The 24,818-nt window shown below is 44.4% G+C and overlaps 1 protein-coding gene across 1 annotated transcript in view; it reads right to left on the bottom strand.

Moving 5' to 3' along the window:
* ADAMTS18 (ADAM metallopeptidase with thrombospondin type 1 motif 18) overlaps positions 1-24,818 on the bottom strand; it is a 159,134-nt gene that overhangs the window by 100,860 nt on the left and 33,456 nt on the right. Inside the window, exons 4-5 of the mRNA XM_053271592.1 lie at positions 9,881-10,163; positions 2,328-2,527 (exon numbers count right to left, since the gene is read on the bottom strand). Of these exons, the coding sequence (XP_053127567.1) occupies positions 2,328-2,527; positions 9,881-10,163 (483 nt within the window). The remainder of the gene's footprint in view (positions 1-2,327; positions 2,528-9,880; positions 10,164-24,818) is intronic.

The raw sequence follows: 24,818 nt of genomic DNA, 5'->3' as shown, positions 1-24,818 counted from the left end.
TGCCATGGGAAATCTCCCCCTCCTTTACTGAGGTCTCCAAGGGAAAATGCACACAACCGCTCAATACAATGTAGGTGGCATCCATATTTATTCATTTATTAGTACTCAGAAGATGACATTTACAGATTAGCAGATTAATATGGGGAAAGGTGGCTTTTCAGACACCACAGCACCAGGCTGGAAAGGCCTTTACAAGTAAAAACGAGCACTTTGTAGTGTGCTCGGAAATGACCTGGAGCTAGTGTAACAACATGCTTCCTGCTATTAGCAAGAAAGTGTGCTGTTTCCCCGTATCCTGTGTTGCCCCCGGCTCTTCTACCAACTTCAGGTCCAAGCGACTATCCACCCTCCCTCGTTAATGAAGAGCAAGAGCTCTCCTTTCCAAAGGAGCAGGCATTCAGACTTCTAACCAGCATAAGCACAGAGAGGTCAGGAGGGGAAAGGGGAACAAGTTCATCACCTCCTTTCTTTCCTTGCACTGGAGCAAGGTTTAATCACTCGAACAAGGCCTTGGGACTGATTGCATTGTGCTCTTTAATTTAAAATGACACTGCTCCTTCCAAGTAGGAGAGCTATACACAGACCAGGCCAAGCACTGCTGAGAAAAGGAAATGGGTTATGAAAGAAAAACACATCTCTGCAGATATAGTTCATTCTGCCTTCGCTATGCAAGATGATCAGGCAGCTTTTAAGTAGGGCTAGGCCAAATATTCCCTAATTTCAATCTGTGCATTGAAAGGAGCTCATTCAGCACAGCCAAACATACTAAGCCCCCCACCATTAAAAAAAAAAACCCTCTCTGTGCCAAACATTCACGTCGTTTCAGTGATGTTCAATGCCCTTCATTTTCTTTCTTCTCTTATAGCTCCTTCAGTCATCTGCCTCTTGTAAAGTTAAGTCAATTTCAACTCCTGGCACCAACAGAGCCATGTGGTTTTCTTTGGTAGAATACACAATACAGGAGGGTTTTACCATTGCCTCCTCTCATGCAGTGTGAGATGATGCCTTTCAGCATCTTCCTGTATCGCTGCTGCCTGATATAGGTGTTTCCCATAGTCTGGGAAACACACCAGCGGAGAGTCGAACCGGCAACCTCTGGCTTGCTAGTCAAGTCATTTCCCCACTGCGCCATTAGAACATAAGAACATAAGAACAACCCTGCTGGATCAGTCCCAAGGCCCATCTAGTCTAGCATCCTGTTTCGCACAGTGGCCCACCAGATGCCGCCGGAAGCCACAGGCAGGAGTTGAGGGCATGCCCCCTCTCCTGCTGTTACACCTCTGCAACTACCCACAACTCCCCTGTTACTCCCCTGCAACTGGTACTCAGAGGCATCCTGCCTTTAAGGCTGGAGGTGGCCCACAGCCCCCCGACTAGTAGCCGTTGACAGACCTCTCCTGGTGGCTCTTGTGCCTACATTTTATTTATGTAAAATATTACACCCCTCCTTTCTACCAATAATAAGCCCTCCTGACAGTTTGCAATTAAAATTATAAAGCACCTGTTACTATTGAATGGCCATAACAAAACAAAACAAGAATTAAAACCAAGCAAATTCAGCCAATGAATAGCAGTGAAGAAAACCCAAGATAACCCAAGATAAATTACAATCAAAGGCTGCCAAAACTACATTTAAAACAAGTTGTAATTGGTGCCTAATGCTGTCATAGCACAGTAAGAGGAGGAGAGCTGGTCTTGTGCTAGCAAGCATGAATCATCCCCTTTGCTAAGTAGGTTCTGCCCAGGTTTGCATTTCAGTGGGAGACATGTGTGAGCACTGTAAGATATTCCCCTCAGAGGATGGGGCCACAACGAATGTTCCAGCAACAAATCACCTAAAATGGGCAGTTTTGGGTACAGATTGTTCTGTACCCGAAATGCTTCGCACATCCCTACAGACAATTGGTCTATCTAGATCAGTATTGTCTTCACAGACTGGCAGCGGCTTCTCTAAGGTTGCACACAGGAGTCTCTCTCAGCGCTATCTTGGAGAAGCCAGAGAGGGAACTTGGAACCTTCTGCTCTTCCCAGAGCGGCTCCATCTCCTGAGGGGAAGATCTTACAGTGCTCATACTTTTAGTCTCCCTTTCATATGCAACCAGGGTGGACCCTGCTTAGCTAGGGGGACAAGTCATACTTGCTACCACAAGACCACATCTCCTCTGGTTTTGTGTTAGCAAGTCTTTTCTCAAAATACAAGCTAGGAAAATTCATATCCTGAAAGACAATTCTGAATTTAACATGATCACTAGCCAGTGATCTAGAACTTTCCTTCATACAAGCATATAGAAGAGTTAAGTCACATTCATCAGCTTCCTTGGCCTTACCATGTTCATAACAGTTAAGATGTACGTCGTGACATTCTCCTTGCTGTGTTTCTCCAACATTTTCTTGTCTGCCACAACCAGAGTTTCAACATTCAAACTTCCCCCCTTCTGGCTTTTAATGGGAGATCTTTTCAATCTTGCTGAGCTCCCATATTCGTCAGCTAGGATTAATGTGTCCTCAGTGGGTGGTTTAGGTGTGTCTAAAAGGAAACAGAGCAGAGATTTGGAAAAGGCCCAGAGCTGGCATTTTTCTTTTTTTATGAGCAGGATTGTTCCATCCTAAAGTGTCAAGGGACTAGGATCCTGAATGAATCTACGATATAGCGTTGGATGCCAAAGACTGATTGAAATGCACTGTAAGATGCAGAGTTCTTTTCAAGACATTATTAACTAAGTCCTGATTCATCCTTTTTTGAAAAGGAAAGGGGAGGAAAGACTCTAAATACAATAAGCCACTGAGACTATAACGTTCATCTTGCAAAAATAAAAAAAAATGAGTTTCACATGCTCAGGTCGAAAAGGCTTCACATTTCTAACTAACTTTTTATCGACCCATGGTGCACAAACACTCACAAATACTCCCTTATTTTTAACCTGCCCAATATAACATATAAGGACCAATTCAAATGACTATTCTGTGTGTGGCCAGGCATTTTTAAAAAATTCTAGCTGGGTTTCACCTAAGTTAATGAAAAGAACACACACAAGATCCCCATTCAGACATTACGTTCAACACATTTGCAATCTATGTACAGTTTCCACACATAGAGCTCTGCAGGTATGTACAGTTATCCACACATTATGATCAATGCACATACAGTAGTACACCTTCTATCTGTAGCCTGCATTTGAGGGGGGCCTCACATTTAAAATGTACCATCATGCAGGCAAAAATATGTACATGTGAACAGACACCTGTACATATATACAACATATATTTTGAACAGGGCTAAGTTAAACCATGTTAGCAGGAAGGCTGTGAGTGCAATCCTGATTTATGCTTTGGAAGAAAGATGCAGGAGACTAGTTCAAATTAAGTAAGCTGCATATGGGCCAAGTGAAAGGAGATGGGCCTATCGGGTACTGTTTGTGCAAAATGACCCAAACATTCAACAGACTAGCCCTCAATTAATCCATCGAGTAAAGGATTCTAAGGGCTGGTTCAGCTGTCATATGTAACCGTAGTTAAAGCTGAGCTCCATGCAATGTCCCAGGGGCGTAGCAATGCAAGTCATTTAATGGTACTAGAGAAAGACATGCTGTTCTGGTAGCTCCAGGTCTTAACACTCACATCAATTTCGGAGGAGGATGAATACAACTGAAGGACACCCAGGCGGGTGTGCTTCTGGGGGAGTCAGTCATGTGACTTGCCTCTGGGAGTCAGTGGCCCCCCGGACAACTGTCTCCCCTTGCCCTATTATAGTTACGCCCCTGCAATGTCCCTCAGCCTTAGAAGTGCACACTCCCCCCACAAATCCCTACACAAGTGTTTACATCCTATCTAGGTTGGGATACGCTGAGACTGACAGCTGAACTGCTCCTCATGGCTTATTCTGACCTACTTGCTTCAGAGAACCTAAGATCTGAACCCAAGGGCTGAAGAGAGTTTCAGATCTTGGGTTCTCTGGTGAAAGTACTCACTATAAGCTATGATTGAGCGGTTTGAACATGGTGTCAATCTTGACCTAACCGCAAATGAATCTAATGGCAATTTAACCTAACTTGAACTTAACTTAATGTGGAGGTGCTTCACATGACACGTGCGAAGCGCCTGATGGGGTTCTGCGGGAAGAGCGGGCTTAGCCTGCTCTCCCTGCAGACGAGCAGCTGCTGCTACCCACACGGCTGCCGGCTCTGTCATGGAGCTGGTGGGGGCTGCGGGGATCGGGGGCTGTGCGCCCCCTGGAAGTTCAAGGATGCCCCACGCAAGCTGCTTGAAGCCTTCCGGTCGGAGGTCTACTTGTGTTTCACCACAGTGACACACGAGCACAAAAACAAGGTTAACGGACTGATCGCTCCGTTAACATCATTTAAGGGGAGGGGAGTGCTCTGTTAACTTCACTTCTTTGCTCATGCGTCTCCACGGCACGCGGCGATACATGAGTAGACCCCCAACTGGCAGGCTGCAAGCAGCCTCCCGGGCTCAGGGGTCTTTCCAGGATGCCCCACGCACTTGTGCAGGGCATTCTGGAACTTCTGGGGGCCACACAGCCTCCGATCCCCGCCGGCTCTGTGATGGAGCTGGCAGCAGTGTGGGCGGCCGATTTGACTGCCCAGCTACGAGCAGCTGGTCGTCTGCGAGGAGAGCGGGCTAAGCCTGCTCTCCCCACAGAACCCTGCCAGGCGCGTCGCATGTGTTATGCGAAGCACCTCTTTTAACTGTTTTTCTTAACATCCTTTGTGCATCCTTTTAACATTAACTATATTGTTTTGCTTTCCGTGTGGCTTGGCTTTGTCATCTGATGGTATCTTTGAGTCATCTGATGGTATCTGCCCTGTAACCACCAGCTGTTGCTGCTGCTGGATCAGGGCTTTGGAGTCTGAATTGTCTTAGTTGATCAACTTGGGATGATGTTTCTGTTCTCTTGCTTCCTTAGGGCCTTTAATAAGCAACTAAAATCCTTAGAGCCAGTATGGCATAGTGCTTAGAGTGTTGGCCTAGGACCAGGAAGACCTGAGTTCAAATCCCCATTCAGCCATAAAGCTCACTGCGTGACTCATGTATCCAGTCATGTATTTCTCACCCTAACCTACCTCACAAGGTTGTTGTGAGATAAACATAACAATATATGTTTATGTCCTAAAAAGGAGACCTGGGCTCCTTGGAGGAAGAGCAGGATATAACTGTAAATAAATAAATAAATAACATAAAATTCAGTCCTTTGCCCGTTAGGGTCTCCTGTTGCTGCTTTGTTTCTGTATTTTATGTTGCTGCTCTGTCTGTATTTAGCAATAGCAATAGCAGTTACATTTATATACCGCTTTATAGCCGGAGCTCTCTAAGCGGTTTACAATGATTTAGCATATTGCCCCCCAACATTCTGGGTACTCATTTTACCGACCTCGGAAGGATGGAAGGCTGAGTCAACCTTGAGCCCCTGGTCAGGATTGAACTTGTAACCTTCTGGTTACAGGGCGGCAGTTTTACCACTGCGCCACCAGGGGCTCATTTAATGTTTGTATTCTTTTAATATGACTTTCAATGTATGTGATTGTCATAATTTATTGTCATAAACCACCCTGGATTAACAAACAATCAATAAATGTGAAGATGATCTTCCCTGCAACAGATAGCTCAACCCGATAGCCTTTTAAAAGGGTTCATTCAAACCCTGGGATTTGGTGAATCTATATTTTCTGGCATCTCTCTAACTATGATTGTGTATGCACTTTCTTACAAATGGGAAACTAATCTTGATTGGAGTAGGAGCCTCCTTGCCCTACGGTGCAACAGATTACGGAAATGAGTGTGTGGCTTGTACACATAGACTTAATCGACTTTTCCAGTTTGTTCCATTGAGCAAAATGGACTCCTCCAGTAGAGTCTGGCATCATGATTCTAATGTAATGAAAGCCCGAGAAATGTCACTGGTCTTGAGGAAACTTAGGTTGGCCTTCCTTCAACATTGTTCGATACTTCCATGGAAGGAACCTGACTTAACTTCAAATTTCGCTTTTTTTGAAATGAAGGCAAGTCAAATGTATCAACAAACTATGTGGCTTATTTGCAATGCACAGGCTAAACATTTTGTTTAGCTGGGAATAAAGGATCATATGATCTTCAAAAAAAATAAACCGCTTTGTCAGGCACAGCAGGCAGCTTTTCTCAGCCACTTTGTCTTGAGATTAGTCTTGTCTTTTGCTGCTGCTATTTTGCCATTAAGGGAAAAAAGTTATTAAAGAAAGAGAGCAGTATTACTCAAGCGTGACTTGCTAACTGTGATCCGCTTGGCATGCCTGCTCTGCAATTATGTACCTTGGGATGAGTGACTTTTTAAGAGACAGCTGACTAATGCAGATTTTTATAAAAATGGCATGCTGGGTTGGTTATTGAAATGAAGCTGAAAGGAGCAATGTTAGACCTGTACACAAAACCTAAAAGATGTTGATTATGTTTGTTTATTTTGCCTTTAAAAAAAAAAAAAAAAGCAAAGCTTGTTCTTTTCCAAGTAAGGGTTTATTATACCCACAATTGTACACACAAATTTTGAAGTCCTATGTATACGTTCACGTGTGTGTGTGTGTGTGTGTGTGTGTGTGTGTGTGTGTAGGGGGGAACCATGGTTGCAGTTCTGCCTGGTGGCCCCACCTCTGACCACTACATGTTCAAAGACCCATGTACCCAGGACTTATGTGTACACCCCTAAAGTTCTGCACATGCTGTCTACATACTCGACTTATTCAGGATAGCAGACTGGGAATACAAGAGCCCATGTAAACAGTAGGGATGTTCGAATCAATTCGGGTATGAAATGATTTGTACCCAAATCTACCAGTTTGGGGTGATTTTTTGACAAAATAAATCGCCCCTGTGCAAGCTGGCCAGACTGGGGTCCAAAACAAATGGGCCAGATTTTGGAGTTGAAAAATTGTAGATTCAGACCTCCATTTTGTGGCAATCTCTCTTGCTGTCTCCATTTTGTGTCAGGAAAATTTTTTGAAAATCCCGCCCTCCCAAGCTTCAGATTACAGTGTGCAATGATTGGCTGGTGATCCACCCCCCCCCCCGTGGATCCAGATTGGCTAGATTCCATTCAAATGAGTGGATGGGCGACCCCACATTGGCTAGGAGAAGGGTCAAAGAAGGGACAAGGGTGGGGGAGTTCAGAGGAGGGATTTTCAAATGTACTTAAAGAGGCAGCCGGTCACCATTCTGCCTTTCTGATTCATGGGAGAAGAGAGAGAGAGAGAGCCAGAGGAGCTTTGCCTTGCCTTGCCTTGCCTGCCTGCCTGCTGCCTGGAGGGGATTCTCTGCTTATTGTTCCTGCTTTCCTGATTGAGGAAAAGAGAAGAGAAATTTTTTTCAACCCCTTCCTGATGCTGAGAGAATCATTGCCTGCACCTGCTGTCTGTAAGAATTGATTTGGGTATAAAACTATTTGTACCCAAAACTACCTATTTTGGGAGATCTGTGGACAAAAGAAATAGCCCCTGTGCTAGCTCGCCAGATTCAGACCCAAAACAAATCGGGGGTAATTCGATTTGGGTACAAAATGAACTTAAAAAATTGATTTGTGCAAATCCCGAATAAACAGGCCAACAAAAACCTTGAACACACAGATGCTATGCGTGTCCCTGCTAACTGGAGCAAAGAACACCTTTTAAAAGTGGTTCTTTTCTTTATTGAGCAGGAGAAGAGCAACTGGCCCTATCCAATCCCAGCACAGTATCCCTCCAGTGTCTGTTGCTGGTGCCTATCTTGTGTTTCTTTTTAGACTGTGAGCCCTTTGGGGACCTTTATTTATTTATTTTTATTTCTCTATGTGAACCACTTTGGGAACTTTTGCTGAATAGCTGTATATATAAATATTCGTCGTAGTAGTAGTCATCGTCATCATCGTCATAGTGAGGTAGTAGCAGTACAAGTAGCAGTAGCAGTAGTATTAGATGGAGAAGCCAGAAGATATGTCTCCAGCGACCAGTTTTGATACAAACTGGACACATGAGCAGTGCTTGAATTACCAGAATATAGTCTTAAGGCACATAATACAGCCACCTTGCTGAAGCTAAGCAGGTCCAGATCAGATCAGTGCCTGGATGGGGGACCACCTTAGAGCACCATGCACTCTGCATTGAACTCCATGATGGAAGAAAGACAGGATATTAATGAAATAAATACATAAAAACGCATGTGGCTTTCAGCATTCTTGGGGGCTTGCGGCAGTTTTGTTCTGCAGAGATGAAATGGGGACATTTTAAAACTGCATCACTAGGCAGCCATTTCAAGATGGCAAGCCATTTGTGTGTGATGGCTGATGCTAAGCTGATGCTAAGCAACCAAAAAAGAAAAGGATTGAGTTGTCAGAGGTCCCTACTGTGCAGTTTTATGGAGCGGCTTTACAAGGAAACTGAACAGTCCCTTGAGGAAGATTAAAAATCAAGATGCATTGGAAACTCCAATCTGGTCATCTTTGGGTACCATGACACTGCAAACCTCCTCTGGAAAAGGTTTCAAGTAGCCTAGAGAAAGTCGTCCAATTTGCATGGTAAGCTGCTGTACTAGCTACTTCATGTGAAACACTTGTTGTGGGGACCAATTTAAAGTGCCGCCCTCATGGGCAGCCATTTTGTCTGCACCAATGCTCAGCTACAGGTTTGCCTTATGAAAAATCCTGAACACCTGCTGACAGAACATGTATGTCATGCATCTGAAAACCACGCCCATGTGAGCATCACAAAATTCGCCACTGCTATCACAAATGCCAGTTTCAACATGCTTTCACAGATGCAGTCGCGTTGGACTGTGTCCCGTGGAAGCCGTTTCAGGCACATCGCTCACAATAGGAGACCAAGGTCGTCATGCTGTCATCTCAAATCTCCATGTACGAACTGGGCCTCAGCATACTGGCACCATGCAGAGATGACCATTCTCACCATGTTTGCCGAGTGCCACGGAGGCTCCTTTAAGGGAAATGGAGCCCTCTTAAGCCCCTGTGCAGAAGTGCAAGGAAATGTACCCATTCCTCCCAGGGCTTTTAAGAGAGGGCTCTGTTTCTCCTAATGGACCCTCCCAACACAGAAAAAAAAGTGCAGTACTATGCAGAGGTCAGCACACAGTGGGAAATGGTTCTCACATTGAAGGGTTTTTGCCATAGTGGCCCCTGCTTGGAAAATAGGGAAGATTGCTGTTCTAGAGTATTCTTAAACATGCACACATATCAGCATGAGCATAGCTTTCCCTATGCAGTCCAAAGTAAAGTGTGCAATAGGGGTGCAGAAATATTACCCCCGTTCAGTAAAGAGAAAAGTTGCTGCTCTTATAGATCTCCATGTATACAACAGATCCTCTCATGTGCTCACCAGCATCACCATTCTTGCACTTACAGAAATGAATACCGATAGTTTAAAATTGTCCTTTTCCAGCAAGATAATTTACTAGAGATGTGCAGGAAATGAATTTTTTGATTCATTTCAAATTTGAACTGAATTCCAAAAATCAATTTCAAATTTGAATCACATTCGAATTTGGTCCAAAACTTTGATTCAAATTCAAATCGATTCTCCCTTGTTTTGACACCTTTTTTTTAACCAAGCAGGGGAGCTGAATAGTTTTTAAAAGGTGCCAAACAGCTCTTCAATCAAATTTGAATTGAATTTTGAAAATCAATTTTGAATTTGAATTAAATTGCCCTTTTAAGAGGTTATTCGATTCAAATCTGAATCACTTTAATCACCCAGATTTGAGTGAAATTGATTCGAATCAATTTGCACATCTCTACAATTTACATTATGCAGCCATCATCAAAGTGCTGACTGCAAACCACTGCAAAGAGAAGCACCTCATCATCTAAGAACTACTATGTCAAAAAGAAAGAGAAAGTTTCCTTACATACATTTCTTGCGACGTCCACAAAAATGCTGTTTCTGAAACCTTCCATGGTGGTAATCATTCGCTTGAATGTGATACTTGTGGGCAGTGTGATTTCTGTGATGGCCAGGGGGAAAATGTTGGGGATTTGAATCTACTTTGTACCGGTGAACCTTCTCTTCGGCTGTCCGTTTGTATAATACGTGAGGGTGGTGTCCAGCAGGTGATGTGTAGTTGTGTTCCTGTGCTAGGTGTTGAGGTAATGGAGATATAAGGAAGTCATTCTCCTGTGTCCTTATCAAACCTGACTAAAGAGAGAAATATAAAGAAAAGAGATGGTTATAAATTATGTTCACTATCCATGAGGTTCTCAAATGCAGCTGTTCATGACTTTATAGGGGGCCAAGAGGGCTCAGTTTGTTCCATTGATCTGTGTAGGATTTAATTGTGCTGGGTCAGCCCCTGTACCCCACCCCTATGGCCACAATCTGTGTTCTGTGACCTGCTAAGGGCACAGCAAAAAGACCAGTCTGATAGTAACTGCAGTCACTGGCTGGCATGATGAGCAGTTCACAGGGACAAGAAGCGACTTGTGGAGCTGCTGATGCAGTGATGATAATATGGTGTTGGGGAGGGCTGATCAAACAAATTTAAAGCTAAGAGTATTCACTTAAGAATCTCCCTCCATGTCTCATCCTGTCCTGCAGACAAGAGCCCATGAAGTCCTGGACGCAAGGCAAGTCAGGTTTCAGCACCACAGACAGCTCTGTGGGATGCGGTGCTCTGAAACAGCCAGTGGTTGACTGAGCTCTTAAATACTCTTGAGCTCAGGCTACCATTCCTAGTAGAAGTAACATTTCTACAGCTACCTCCACCAAATCTCTCCAGTCTCACCATTGCTTCTGTCTCTGCAGCAACAGCAGCTCCACAAGCCCTACCATCTATGTCAGCCAATAATGCTAGATTATTATGGCTGCTTCTCAGAGGGACAAACAGAGCTCATCTCTACCACCTTTATGATCAACCACTGCAACTTGAAGACTTGGAAACAGCCAGAGAAATTGTTCAGAAGACTAAAGAAGTAAGCAGCTGTTGCACCATGGCCAGAACTCAGTCAAACAAGTTGAAGACTTGCAGAATGAGATAGTCGAGAACGATCAAAGTGACACAATTAAAATTGAGATTTGGACACAGCAATAACCATTTGTCACAGTTTGAAGACAATTACAGTAAGAACTGGGTGATTCTTCAGTGCTGAGGTAGAATAGGACAAAAAAAACCACCTCAGAACTACCCAGGCACCAAATCACAACGTCAAAAAATGGTTGTGCACTTCTAAAGAAACACAGGGTCAAGAACACAGGGTCAGGGTCCAGAGAAACTACAGGCCATAATGGATTTTGGAGTCCCATGAATGGAGCTCTCAACATGATGTTCTTCTTGTATAAAGAGGCTCACAGAAAGCCAATTTGGACTGGTGCCACATCAACAGGTTAGAAGAGCCCACCCCTATCCTCTGTACCAGAGACCAGATTCAAGTTGCCCCACTCCAAAGCTTCTATTCCATATAAAAGATGCCAGACACCAGGTGGTAACATAATCATATCATGTTGAATGGCAATGAAAAGCCAGCTGGTTTATGTGAGGGGCTAGTGGGAGCAGAAGCAGGGGCTGCAGGGGTGCCACTACTTGGTGGTGGTGGGGCCCTGGGGTGGCAAGGCCCCATGGACCCCCACTGATAATGGTGGCTCCCAAGAATCCATTTTTCAAGGCACACAGTCATGCAATTATAGGTCAGCCCCTAAGCTTGTGCCTCTAACCTGCCTTGCTACATTCCCTGGCTGGTCAGCAATTCAGCCTTACAGCGGGGAGCAGCAGAACACCAATCAGGGCTAGGAGCCAAGCCCCATGCTGCTTACCCCCATGAGCAGCAGCGGGTCCGCTCCCTCCAGCCCTGTCGATCAAGGCTGGCCCCTTCAGAGAAACAGTGGGACAATCCCTGTTGAAAGCGAGGACTCGCTGGCACCTGGGAGCATCCGGTTGCTCCCAAATTGGCCCCTTGGTATACGAAAGAATTACAGAAGCTGAAGCGGCAAGGTAGATGACTGGAGTGCAAGTGGAGGAAGACGTGACTCAAATAGGGCAGACTACACCATAGCGTGTATTTGAAGACCTACGCTCAGGTGATATGTGTGGCAAAGAAGTGATTCTTTTCTGCCAGTATTACATCCACAAGCTCACATCCAGCAGAATTTATTAGGGTTGTGAGAACGCTAGTGGTGCAGAGGTTGTTGTAGAAGGCCCGGTAGATATTATAAATGCTTCTCTGAGGGAGGGTAAGATGCCTCCCTGTCTTGAGGTAATTATTCGACTGCCTCTGAAGAAGCCTGAATTGGATCCTTCAGAATTAAGCAACTATAGGCCGGTCTCCAACTTGCCAATGGATGGGCAAGTTAATTGAGAGGGTGGTGGTCTTCAGATCCAGGCAGTCTTAGGGAAAACTGATTATCGAGACCCATTTCAAACTGGTTTTCAGGTGGGCTATGGGATGGAGACTGCCTTGGTCAGTATGATGGATGATCTCCAATTGGGTATTGACAGCGGGAGTGTGACTCTATTGATCCTTATGGATCTCTCGGTGGCTTTCAATACTATCAACTATAGTATCCTTTTGGAGTTTCTGACGGGGTTGGCAGGGGGAGGGACTGCTTTGCAGTGGTTCTATTCCTACCTCTCGGGCAGATTCCAGATGCTGTCAGTTGTAGACTGTTGTTCTTCATATGAACTTTTATATGGTGTCCCATATGGCTCTATACTGCCTCCAATGCTTTTGAACATCTATATGAAACCACTGGGAGAGATCATCAGGAGATTTGGTGCAGGGTGTTATCAGTGTGCTTATAACACTCAAATCTATTTCTCCATGTCAACATGAAGGCATAATCTCCCTAAATGCCTGCCTGGAGGCGGAGATGATCTGGATGAGAGATAACAAAATGAGACTGAATCCAAATAAGACAGAGTTACTTATTGTGTGGGGTTGGAACTTGGGAGACAATTTTGATCTGCCAATTCTGGATGGGGTCACACTTCCCCTGAAGGAACAGGGATGCAGTCTGGGAGTGCTTCTGGATCCCAACCTCTTCCTGGTGTCTTAGGTTGAGGCAGTGGCCAGAGGTGCTTTCTATCAGCTTTGGCTGATATTTCAGCTGCATCCATTTCTTGAGATAAACGACCTCAGAACAGTGGTACATTTGCTGGTAACCTACAGACTTGACTACTGCAATACACTCTATGTGGTGCTGCCTTTGTACATCGTCCAAAGTTGGTACAGAATAAGGCAGCCAGGTTGGTCTTTGGGTCATCTTGAGGAGACCCTAATACTCCTATATTAAAAGAACTACACCGGCTACCAATAAGGTTCTGGGCAAAATACAAGGTGCTGGTTATAACCTAAAAAGCCATAAACAGCTTAGGCCCAGGGTATTTAAGATAATGTCTTCTTCACTATGAGCCCCATCGTCCATTGAGATCAACTGGAGAGGTTCGAGTGCAGTTGCCATGAGCTTGTCTGGTGGCTACACAGGGATGGAGCATCTCTGTCACCGCCCCCAAACTCTGGAATGTGCTCCCTGCTTAAATAAGAGCCTCCCCATCTCTGACAACTTTAAAAAAAACTCTTAAAAGCAAATTTATTCACCCAAGCTCTTTAACAATATCCATGGTTTTAAATTGTTTTAAGGTGTTAATTTTTGTTTTAATTGGTTTATGTTGCTATAAACTGCCAAGAGATGGATATTTGGGGTGGTGTACAAATATAAACAAACAAACAAAATAAATACATAAATAAATATACCGCTACCCTAACCCACACACCCACAGACACACCAATTATGTGTCTGTAAGGATCATAATGTTTCCAGCCCTTTTAGAAATAGTATATAGGTGTCATTAAGGAATTGCATGCCACCTTTGGACCCACTTTCAGGTTCACCTACACACACACTACACTTGATCCTAGACAAAAGGCCCAGAAAAATGTTAGCTGGGAGCTTGTCTGGAGGAGTTCTAGGAGTTAAATTTGTAGGAGTTCAAGTCAAGGCAGCTCCACAGTTAAAAGGATCTCTACAGTTAAAACCTGGATGGCTTTAAGAGGGGTTTGGATAACTTCATGGAGGAGAGGTCTATCAACGGCTATTAGTCGGAGGGCTGTGGGCCACCTCCAGCCTCAAAGGCAGGATGCCTCTGAGTACCAGTTGCAGGGGAGTAACAGCAGGGCATGCCCTCAACTCCTGCCTGTGGCTTCCAGCGGCATCTGGTGGGCCACTGTGTGAAAGAAGATGCTGGACTAGATGGGCCTTGGGCCTGATCCAGCAGGGCTGTCCTTATGTTCTTATCTCAAGCAACCAGGTAGCAAAAGTCCCTTTCCTCAGCTTGGAGAACTGTTGCCAATCAGTGTACATTATATTCATCCTAGGTGGAGCAATAACTGGGACCCCTGCTAACTGGGCAAAGAGGCACCTTTTACCGTGGTGATTCTCTTTATTTAACAGGGGGAGAGTAACTGGCCCTATCCACCCCCAGCACAGTACTTCCAGTGACTGTTGCTGGTGTGTGTCTTATGTTTCTTTAAAGAATGTGAGCCCTTTGGGGACAGGGAGCCATCTTTGTTTGTTATTTCTCTTTGTAAACCACCCTGAGCCATTTTTGGAAGGGCGGTATAGAAATCGAATTAATAATAATAATAATAATAATAATAATAATAATAATAATAATAATCTGACTCAGAAGAAGGCAGCTTCAAGTGTGCATATGAGCTAACACTAATATGAAGCTGGATTGCTGGCAACAGCATCACATACACCTTCATGCTTGGCTTGTGAGATCCTTGGAACCATCTGGTGGGCACCATGTGAATGAAACAGGATGCCGGACTAGATGCAACATCACTCTAATCTAGCCAGGTTCTCCTTATGTTCTCAAATGAATGATAGTTGCAGTTGACTGTGCTATACATTTATCACATGATCGGATGTGTGACGTGGCCCTGAAATGATTTTTGAAGCTACTGCCTCTTCAGATGGAATATGGAGACTTCTTTTTGCCAAGGGATATTTTTTTCTCCTCTTCTTTTCAAAGGGAATTATTTAAGCCTACCCACCCCCATTGAAATTCTTCTTCTGCATACAACTTTGCTGTCAGTGAAAGGACAAGGACTTGAGAAGAGATCATCTTTGGCAAGAACTTCATTCAGTTGCTTGGCCTGCTCAGTGAGCTGGTAATCTTCAAACTGGCAAGTCACGCTGGGACACAGAGAAGCATATCCCTACAGGGGACAGAACTGATATTTTAATCCTTATGCTTTATGTCATCAGATATTTGGAAATGACACAATTGATGTGCAGTTCAGAGTAAAATGGTGGGAAACCCCTAATAACTATCTGCTATTCTGCACCACTAACTGGGCATCTGCTAACGGATTTTTTACTCCCTCCTATTACAAAGCAAGAGAAAAGGAAAGAAAGAAACATAGTAAATCTGGCTTTTATTTTGCCATTTTAACGGTTTCCAACATCTGAAATTATTCCTACAGGATTCATTTCATAAATGATTTGAACCATATGGAATAGAATTGTCTTGTGTTTTCCTTATAAGAACCTGCTTGATAGGCACCATACTGAAGTCTCCACTGTACTTTCACCATTCCACCTTACATTGGTGAGCTGAGTATTCACAACTCTATTCTGATTAGGATTATCTACCAATTAATCATTATAATTGATTAATTATTATGCTTTACTATCAATCTGCATATTACAAGAAGCTCAAGATACAGGCCTTTTTGATATATTGAAGGAACTGGAAGACAAAGTACAATTTCCAGACAACTTTCTGTGCAGAAGGGTGTTGGTGTTAGGGCCCACTAGGGCTACTGTGCAGCCCCAGTGGTATGGTAGAGGCACGAAGTTGCACAACGACCTAAAACGTCACTTTCGCAGCACTGCTTCCATTGCAAACAATGCTGTGTGTTGTTTTAGATTAGGGATTCTCAACGTTGGGTCTCCAGGTGTTATTGGACTTCAACTCCCATAATCCCCAACCAAAGAGCACTGGGGCTGGGGATTATGGAAGTTGAAGTCCAATACCATCTGGGGACCCAACGTTGAGAATCCCTGTTTTAGATCATTCTGCAGTTCCCTACACTTTTCATATTGCACAGCAGCCCAACAGGTCCCAAACCACTGGGGTACTGTGCAGAATGTTGGCCATTCTGTTTCAATACAGGAGAACCTCGTTACTCACTGGGTTCTGTTCCTTGCCTTCTACCATGAGTAAAAGAACCACAAGTAATCATCTCAGAGAGACCACATTAGTCCTCTGCTGATGGAGCTTCACTGGCTGCCAGTAGGTTTCCAGGCAAAATACAAAGTGCTAGTTGTAACTTACAAAGCCCTAAATGGCTTAGGCCCTGGGTATTTAAGAGAGCATCTTCTTCACTACGAGCCCCACCGCCCGTTGAGATCATCTGAGGAGGTCCATCTCCAGTTACCACCAACTCATCTGGTGGCTACACAGAGACTGGCCTTCTCGGTCGCTGCCCCGAGATTGTGAAATGTGCTCCCTGCTGAGATACAATCCTCCCCATCTCTGGCAATTTAAAACAAAAAACAAAAAAATCTGAAAACCCATCTTTTCACCCAAGCTTTCCCAGCTTTTAAAAACTGTCTGTTTTTAATTTTATGGCTGTTGTTGCATTGTTTTAACTTGTATATGTGTTTTAATTGTTTTTATGTTAACCATCCAGAGATGAAAGTTTGGGTGCTACAGAAGTCAAATAAATAAATAAATAAATAAATAAATAAATAAATAAATAAATAAATAAAGGGATGGGGCATTACAGCTATGGGGAAAGGCGGGGTTAGGTTTCACGGTGGAGGGATAAATTAAAAAAAAAAAAACCAAAGTGGCCCAAAATGACCCAGAACTTACTGTGGCATGCTCTGTGGGTCCCTTATGTGCCCTGGAATGCCCCCCAGGAAAAAATGCCTTGGAAAACTGTGAAAAATCACGGGGGAAGTCCAGTTTTTGCCAGAAATTAGCCAATGAATGGCTGTTTGAGATAAAATGGAGGGCAGTAGTGATCTCCGTGGTCACTTCCAGCCCTCTAGGAACCACGGATACATGGATTTTAACCTTATTGTATCCATGGATACTGGAAATGGGTGTCTATTAGACACCATACAGATACAGACACCATACAGCTGTGAAGAGCAGCTCCACGAATAACTAGGTTCTCCTGTATAATATTTTCTACTTCAATCCACAGAACTACAACATGTTAAAAAGGAGAATGCCCCTAATGTGCTTCCTGACCAGTTAAAATCTATCCTCACTGATTAAAATGGGTGTCCTTCATCAATCAAAGCTTTAGTTGATTGATCTGTCATTTAAGCCAATTAAACCTTGCAGCACAGTTCTAATTAGTGATGGGCAAATAGCGCTCAGTTTGAATTCAGTCTGCAAATTTGAGGGTTTTTTAATTAGTTTGTAATGTTGGCTGCCTCATCATTTTCAACGATCCCTCAGCTTTGATCAGCTGGGATTATTATCCAAACAAGGTTTAAATTAAAAGCAGAGAAACATTTTCAATGTTTGTGTGACTTGTTCAGCTGTTCAACAAAAGATTCTCCCTCACTGAACTTTTTTTCCAGATGCACCTACAGAGGTTCCTGATTGGTCCTTAGGAGGCAGATATACAGAACCTCATTTTGCATGCCGAGCCAGAGAAGAATTTTTCAGAGAAATTGTGCTTGATTTAAAGTACACCCAAGCATACTAGCTGAACATATTTTTTTACTGAAAACCAATTAATTACGGAGGTGGGAGAAACTCCTGGTCCAATGCCAAGCCAACCCCCCCCCCCAAATGGCAAGTTTAGTTAGTCCTGGCGCAGACAAACATGTATTACTTCATTGTTAAGAATTTGGTGACTCATAGCTGAATGTGTGAACCAACTGCATTGAAAAGGACGGTGTGTGAGGTGAGGTCATATGGATCTTCTGATTGGAGCTTTTGGAATCTGATGGCATATTCACACAGCTTAACCATTGGCTTAGGAACATAGGAAGCTGGCATATACTGAGTCAGACCATTGGTCTATCTAGCTCAGAATTGTCTTCGCAGACTGGCAGCGGCTTCTCCAAGGTTGCAGGCAGGATTCTCTCTCAGCCCTATCTTGGAGATGCTGCCAGGGAGGGAACTTGGAACCTTCTGCTCTTCTCAGAGAGGCTCCATCCCCTGAGGCGAATATCTTACAGTGCTCACACTTCTAGTTTCCCTTTCATATGCAACCAGGGTGGACCCTGCTTAGCTAAGGGGACAAGTCATGCTTGCTACCACAAGACCAGGTCTCCTTGGTGCTCTTTTAAGAACAGTTATCCTGACCACATTGCAAGACAGCAGAACATGACACAAAAAGCTGGTTCCCCATCCCCTCTCCACTCCAGAAAGCATGGCAGCTATGCATTTCATAGTTGCATCAAGTCACTTTCATGATGTGTTAATCAAATTACAAGCAGCTGCTCATCAATATGCATTTATGATTGACCAGAAATTCACAAGCCCTCTTAATGAATTAATGAAGCCCTCATTAATTCACAAATAATGAGGTATGAATTGAGGCAACATAAAATTCAAAGAAGACACGAGGGTGATCAGACTAACCAACTGCTCTCCATGCGAAACAAATCAAGTTAGCTGGCACAGGACTTCTGGTTGTAAATCTGACCTCTTTGCAATTACAGCAGCAGCCTTGGATGGACCAGCATGATCTGGTCAAACATCTCATGAGTTGTGTGAAATAATAAATCAGAAGCAAAGATCCTGGCTGACCTATTGTGCAACCTTATGACCATCTCATAATGGACCGTGCACACAGTTGTACAAGAGCACACTGGCACAAAATACAAGAACTTCCACAAACGCAGCTGCACGATGGACAGCCACTGGAAACCATGGTTCCCATCATGCAACTGTGTTTGCACAACTGTGTGCTCGTCCATTACAAGGCAGACAAAAACATGTCAGCTCCTAATTCTAAGGGCCATGAGACACTACACGAGACACAGGATTGCTGAGACCAGATTTGTTAATAGTTCTAGGTTTTGTTTGTTTCTCCACTACAAAGCAGGCACAGGGAGGACCAAAGTGGAGAGGATGTAGGACTGGAACCAAAGCGTCAGTGCTTGTTGAATGTTGAATTGTATTGCACATGAGTTTCCAATTAATGCAGTATCAGTTTTTGCAGAAGAGGGGAATCTTGAAGAACTCCCCTTCTCCAGATGTCCTCTGTGTCACCCCAAAAATATGTCCCTGAGAGAGGGAGGAGCTGGTCTTGTGGTAGCAGGCATGACTTGTCCCCTTAGCTAAGTAGGATATGATCTGATTGCATTAGAATGGGAGACTACATGTAAACACTGTAAGATATTCCCCTTAAGGGGTGGAGCCACTCTGGGAATAGCATCTAGGTTGCAAGTTGCCTCCCTGGCATCTCCAAGATAGGGCTGAGAGAGATTCATATGGAAGCTTCTTCAACCGCAGCTGGAGAGCCAAGGTTTCCTGCCCCTGGTTTAGAGAGTCACTGAGCATGCACACAGGGGAACAGAATTGTGCCCATGTGCAGTAAGTGACTGTGCATGAGTGCAATTCATTTCCCCTGTATGTATGTTCAGTGACTCTCGAAATGTTGGCTCTTGGGCCACTGTCGAACTACAACTCCCATCATCCTCAGCCACAATAAATTGTGTCTGGCACTGATGGGAACTGGAGATCAATAACAGCTAGAGTGCCAAGGTTGCCTACCCCTGATTTAAACAGTGCTAAAATGGCGCAGCAGGGAAATGACTTGACTAGCAAGCCAGAGGTTGCCGGTTCGAATCCCCTCTGGTATATTTCCCAGACTTCTAAATTGGGCAGCAGCACTATAGGAAGATGCTGAAAGGCATCATCTCATACTGCGTGGGAGATGGCAATGGTAAACCCCTCCTGTATTCCACCAAAGGCAACTAGAGGGCTCTGTGGTCGCCAGGAGGCGACACCAACTCAAAGGCACACTTTACCTTTACCTAGGCGACAACAACCACTACTACTACTATTGATATTTATATTCTTCTCTTCAACAAAATTCTCAAAGTGATTTACATAGAAAAAGAAAAAATACATAAATAAGTCGGCTCCCTGTCCCTAAAGGTCTCACAATCTGGAGGGGGGGGGAACCATAAGGCAGACATCAGCAACAGCCACAGGAGGGATGCTGTGCTGGGGCTGGATAGGGCCAGTTGCTCTCCCCAGGCTAAAGGCTTAGAGAACCATGACTTTAAAAGGTGCCTCTTTGCTCAACTAGCAGGGGTTCAACTGCAGCTGGAGAGCTAGGCTTCCTAATGAATGCAAGAGTGGAGTGTATCAATTCACACATGTTTATTATATACAGATGAACTATAGCAACATGGAAACATCCATAAAGAATAGCAACTGTTGAGTCACTAACTAGAGAAAGTCAGGAGTGGACTCAGGATAAAAAGAAAATCTAAAATGGTGCATCTGAAATGCAGACATAGTTTTGCAAAAAGAAAAAGCTCCCGGCAAATGTTTTAAAAAAATAAAATGACAAAATGCTTTTTAAAATGCTGCGCTTTGGGCTGGATACAGAGGATGCTTTTGTTTTGTTTTGTTTTGTTTTGTTTAGCAAAATGACATAGCTTTCTTGCAAACTATGTATTTCTAAACTGGAAACCTTACGCTGGTTTAAACAACATAGCATTTTACTTCCCCCACAAATTAAAGGATCTTCAGCAAGATGGATCTTCAACCAACCATTTTGTTCTCTGGCACCAAGACCGCTCCGTGGAAGTTCAGTGCCACAAGAATGAGCACAGTTTCTAAATGTTCAGCAATGGTTAAAAACAAGGTAACTAAACTAGCCTTCCTTTTAATTATTCGGATATGTACAGGGACAAGGCTGTGCTGAACGGTGTCTTTGTACTTTGGCAGTTGACTGAAACTTCTAAAAACATCTTTGTGCCATCCTGTTTCCATTGCCATGTAGTAATGATGTCGTATTTTAATCCATTTCCTGGGATAGGTTGTGTGGAGTCATTAAAAAAAAAAAATCATTGTTTCCACTGGAGTATCTTGCTGAGATCCTCAGATTTTTTACTAAACAATGTCCCTCCTTCTCCAGCTCCTTTTACCCTTGTTAGGTGGTGGTGGTGGGAATACATGTGCTTGTTTCCCTTCCTAGAAAGCAGCTGCAACAGCCCAGGATTACTGTGCACCTGAGGTAGGGTGCCAAATTCTGCTCCCCTGCACACACCTTCCTCCCTTGCCTTCTCTTCTTTTTGCTAAAGTGGGATGGGGAGAAGGTTGCGGCTTTGCTGGTGTCCCAGTAATAGGAACATAGAAAGCTGCCATATACTGAGTCAGACCATTGGTCCATCTAGCTCAGTATTGTCTACACAGACTGGCAGCAGCTTCTCCAAGGTTGCAGGCAGGAATCTCTCTCAGCCCTATCTTGGAGATGCTGCCAGGGAGGGAACCTGGAACCTTCTGCTCTTCCCAGAGTGGCTCCATCCCCTAAAGAGAAACGTCTTACAATGCTCAAACATCAAGTCTCCCCTTCATATGCAACCAGGGTGGACCCTGCTTAGCCAAGGAGACAAGTCATGCTTGCTACCAGAAGACCAGCTCTCCTGCCTGTGAGAGAGGTAAGTTTGTTCCTATGTTGATCCACTTCTTGTTGCTGGGTGGCCATATCAGCAGCCCAGACAGTTGCCGGCTTCTGCCGGTAGCTCAGAGGGTTAGGGTACCGGAACATGTTGCCCTGCCTCCAGAACTCCCATAATGCACCACATGAGTGTGCATTATGGGCATCTCCCTCCCCTCCCCGAAGCCAGTGGGAAGCCCCGCAGTCTGTCATCCCCAGCTGGGACTGGAAGATGAACAGTAAAGTGGGGTTAGGAGATCTCTCACTTTCCTAACCCCGTTATAAATTACATTTATAAACTGCCCCATACAGAGGCTCTGGATGGTGTACAAGTTTTCAGAGAGCTTCACATGTAATATCTGGTTGTGATCTTTACAATAAACCTGGAAGGTATTATTAAACCCACATTACAGTTGTGGGGCTGAGGCTGAAAGAAAGCAGCTTCCCTATAGCCACTGAGTGAGATCATGACACAGAGAGATTTGAACAGGAGACTTTCAGATTGACATAATAGGCTCAGAGCCAGGAATGGCATGTCCTAACGGGCCTGGGGGGCACCAAAGGAGGCGGATCAGGTTGCTCCGTTCTCTCCTGCCCCACCCAAGAGTTATTGGTAGACTTGCATGATTGCCCAAAGCGACATGTGTGCTGCTGTACACATCTATGCAACCCACTGCAAGGTGCATAAGGATCTGTGGATTGATGCACTTATCCAACACTGGTAATAGAAGAGAAGAGGGCATTTCAGACTCCCTCCTAAAACTAGTCAGGGGGAAACTCTTCTCAATAAACAGCTCATACACCTTCTCAGAGAACACTTGAGGGAAAGATCAGCTCAGAGCAGAGAAACACAATCACACTGTGTCCCACTTCCTTAGCTGTTCCCTTCCGCATATGCACCTACAAAGTAAAGTAAACATTGCACAGAAGGCAATTTACATCCCAAGCTGGAAAAGAACTTCTCTCTAACAATGGCATTCAGCTCATCATACATCTGACCATTACCCACTGGGTATTTTGGTCTTCCAAACTAAGTCATTACAAACTTCAGTGACAATCCTATCTAAAAACCCATGAGCCAAAGAGGAGGCAGAGAAGCTGCCATGGCCATTATAAGATACCAGGGAGGGATCTCAAGCTGGGATTTTCAGAAGTTGGCACCTTACCTCCTGTTCCACCTGTACTCTGCTTCCTCTGAGAGCCCAGCAGACTGAGTTCTATAGTTCAAGGATGCCATCTAGGCTGCTGTACCAACATGCCTGAATATCGCTTAGATCAGGGATTCTCAGTGTTGGGTCCCCAGATGTTATTGGACTTCAACTCCCATAATCCCAAGCCCAGTGGCCTTTGGTTGGGGATTATGGGAATTGAAGTCCAATACAAGCTGGGGACCCAACCTTGAGAATCCCTGGCTTAGATGACCCCCAAAGACCAAGCCCTATAAACTTCATGGGTTGCTCCTCGATCTGACCAACTGTGCCAACTCTCCTGCTGCCTGATGGCCTCCTTGGATCTTGACACTGACTTGGATCTAACTATTGCCTGCCTTTGAGTTTTTACCAGGGTTCACAGCAATATTAATACAATGCACCCATTTTCAGAAAACAACTGTTCTTTTCATACATTAGGCAAATGTTTGAAGCGGATGGATCAGAATCATGCCTTCTGCCCTGGCTCCCAACTGCCATGCATTTGTCCAAAGATGTGAACCAAGTTGTATGTACACACATTGGTTCTGTTCAGACATTCAGAGATTCAGATCAATGTGTGAGAGAACAGAACTGGAGGGCCAGACATGATCCCAATGGCCTAATTCTATGATGTGTTCACTAAATGCATAAAAAGTTTTAATGCCTATCTCTGTTCCTCATCTGAGTTATAATCCCAAAGGGTGTTTATTCTATTTTTAAAAAATTGGAAACGTTCATAGGATTGCCACCATTATTAGGAATGAGGAAGGAACAGATAGCAAACTTCATTCGCTCTGTTTTCCAGTAATTGCCCATACAAAAGAGAGAAACATTCCTGGCACATCTGAATCCCATTCTGATATTAAAAGGTGATAGAGTAATACATTTCATTTCTGTTTGGATACAATTCAAGCTGTTAAATTTGAATTCCAGAACAGCAGTATTCTGTGGAAGATCAACAGGTTTAAAATCCCATCTCTTCATTTTTCGAAAGGTTTTCCACAACATTAAGAAGCCTAGGTCACAACTGCAAGTTATAGATATATACTAAATCAGATAAACATCCTCCAACCTTCAGGTTTTAATAGCAAACAGATCCCCGAGCGCAAAGCACGCCTGTAAAATGACAAGTGAATCATCATCGTGCTGTCTGTTAAATATGACACATTCTTGAGCCAAAAGCCCACAGTCATAAAACTGCCTTTATGGCACTCTGGTAAGCTATAGTGATCTGCAGTTACACATAGAAACTCATGGTTTGTGGGACAAATGTGATTAATATATGCAACTGCACACAGGGACTCAAAAATTCACACGTTGACCCCCAAAGGGGGTGACATTTGCCAAGTACTTTTGAAGCTGTCTTTCAGACACTTCTCCATTGTTCATAAACTGGGTAAGCTGTATCCAGGTTCAGGGCAAATGGTAGAATGCAAAATAGCCACACCCCAATGCTGATGTACTTCTTAGACACACTCCAGGCTCTGCCCCCAGCAGGCTCTCCCTGGGTTAGGGGTGTGCACGGAACCAGCTGGTCCAGTTTGGTTCGAATCCACACCAGACCCAGACTGGGCCAGTTCAGTCTCACACCCCCTTGAAACCCATCCACTAGGGGTGTGCATGAACCGGTCCGGAGGCCATGTTGGAGGCCTCCGAACCGGTTCAGAGCCGGACCGGTCCGGCGGTCCGGCACCGAGGGGGGGTCTCCCTTTAAGGGCGGGGGGTAGAACTTACCCCTCCCGCCGCTCTTCTCCCTCCGGCGCTGTAGTTGAAAGCGAAGTTATTGGGGCGGCAGCGTTCCTCGCTGCCGCCCCTGCCCCCGTCGCCACTTGTTAGTCTCTGTAATAGTAGCATGCATGCGCGCATGGCGGCGCGCGCCCGTCACCACCACGTGCGCATGCGTGCTACATGGACCATGCACATCCCTACCATCCACCACCCTGGTTGGTTCAATCTAGGGGAGTTCACAAACATTTTAAAAAATAAAAAATAAATGTGTTTACTTTGGGGGA

This window comes from Hemicordylus capensis, chromosome 9 (assembly GCF_027244095.1).
Source record: "Hemicordylus capensis ecotype Gifberg chromosome 9, rHemCap1.1.pri, whole genome shotgun sequence".
NCBI classification, from domain to species: Eukaryota; Metazoa; Chordata; class Lepidosauria; order Squamata; family Cordylidae; genus Hemicordylus; species Hemicordylus capensis.
Note: the sequence above shows the minus strand (reverse complement) of the source record. Positions and strands in the feature narration are given on the sequence as shown.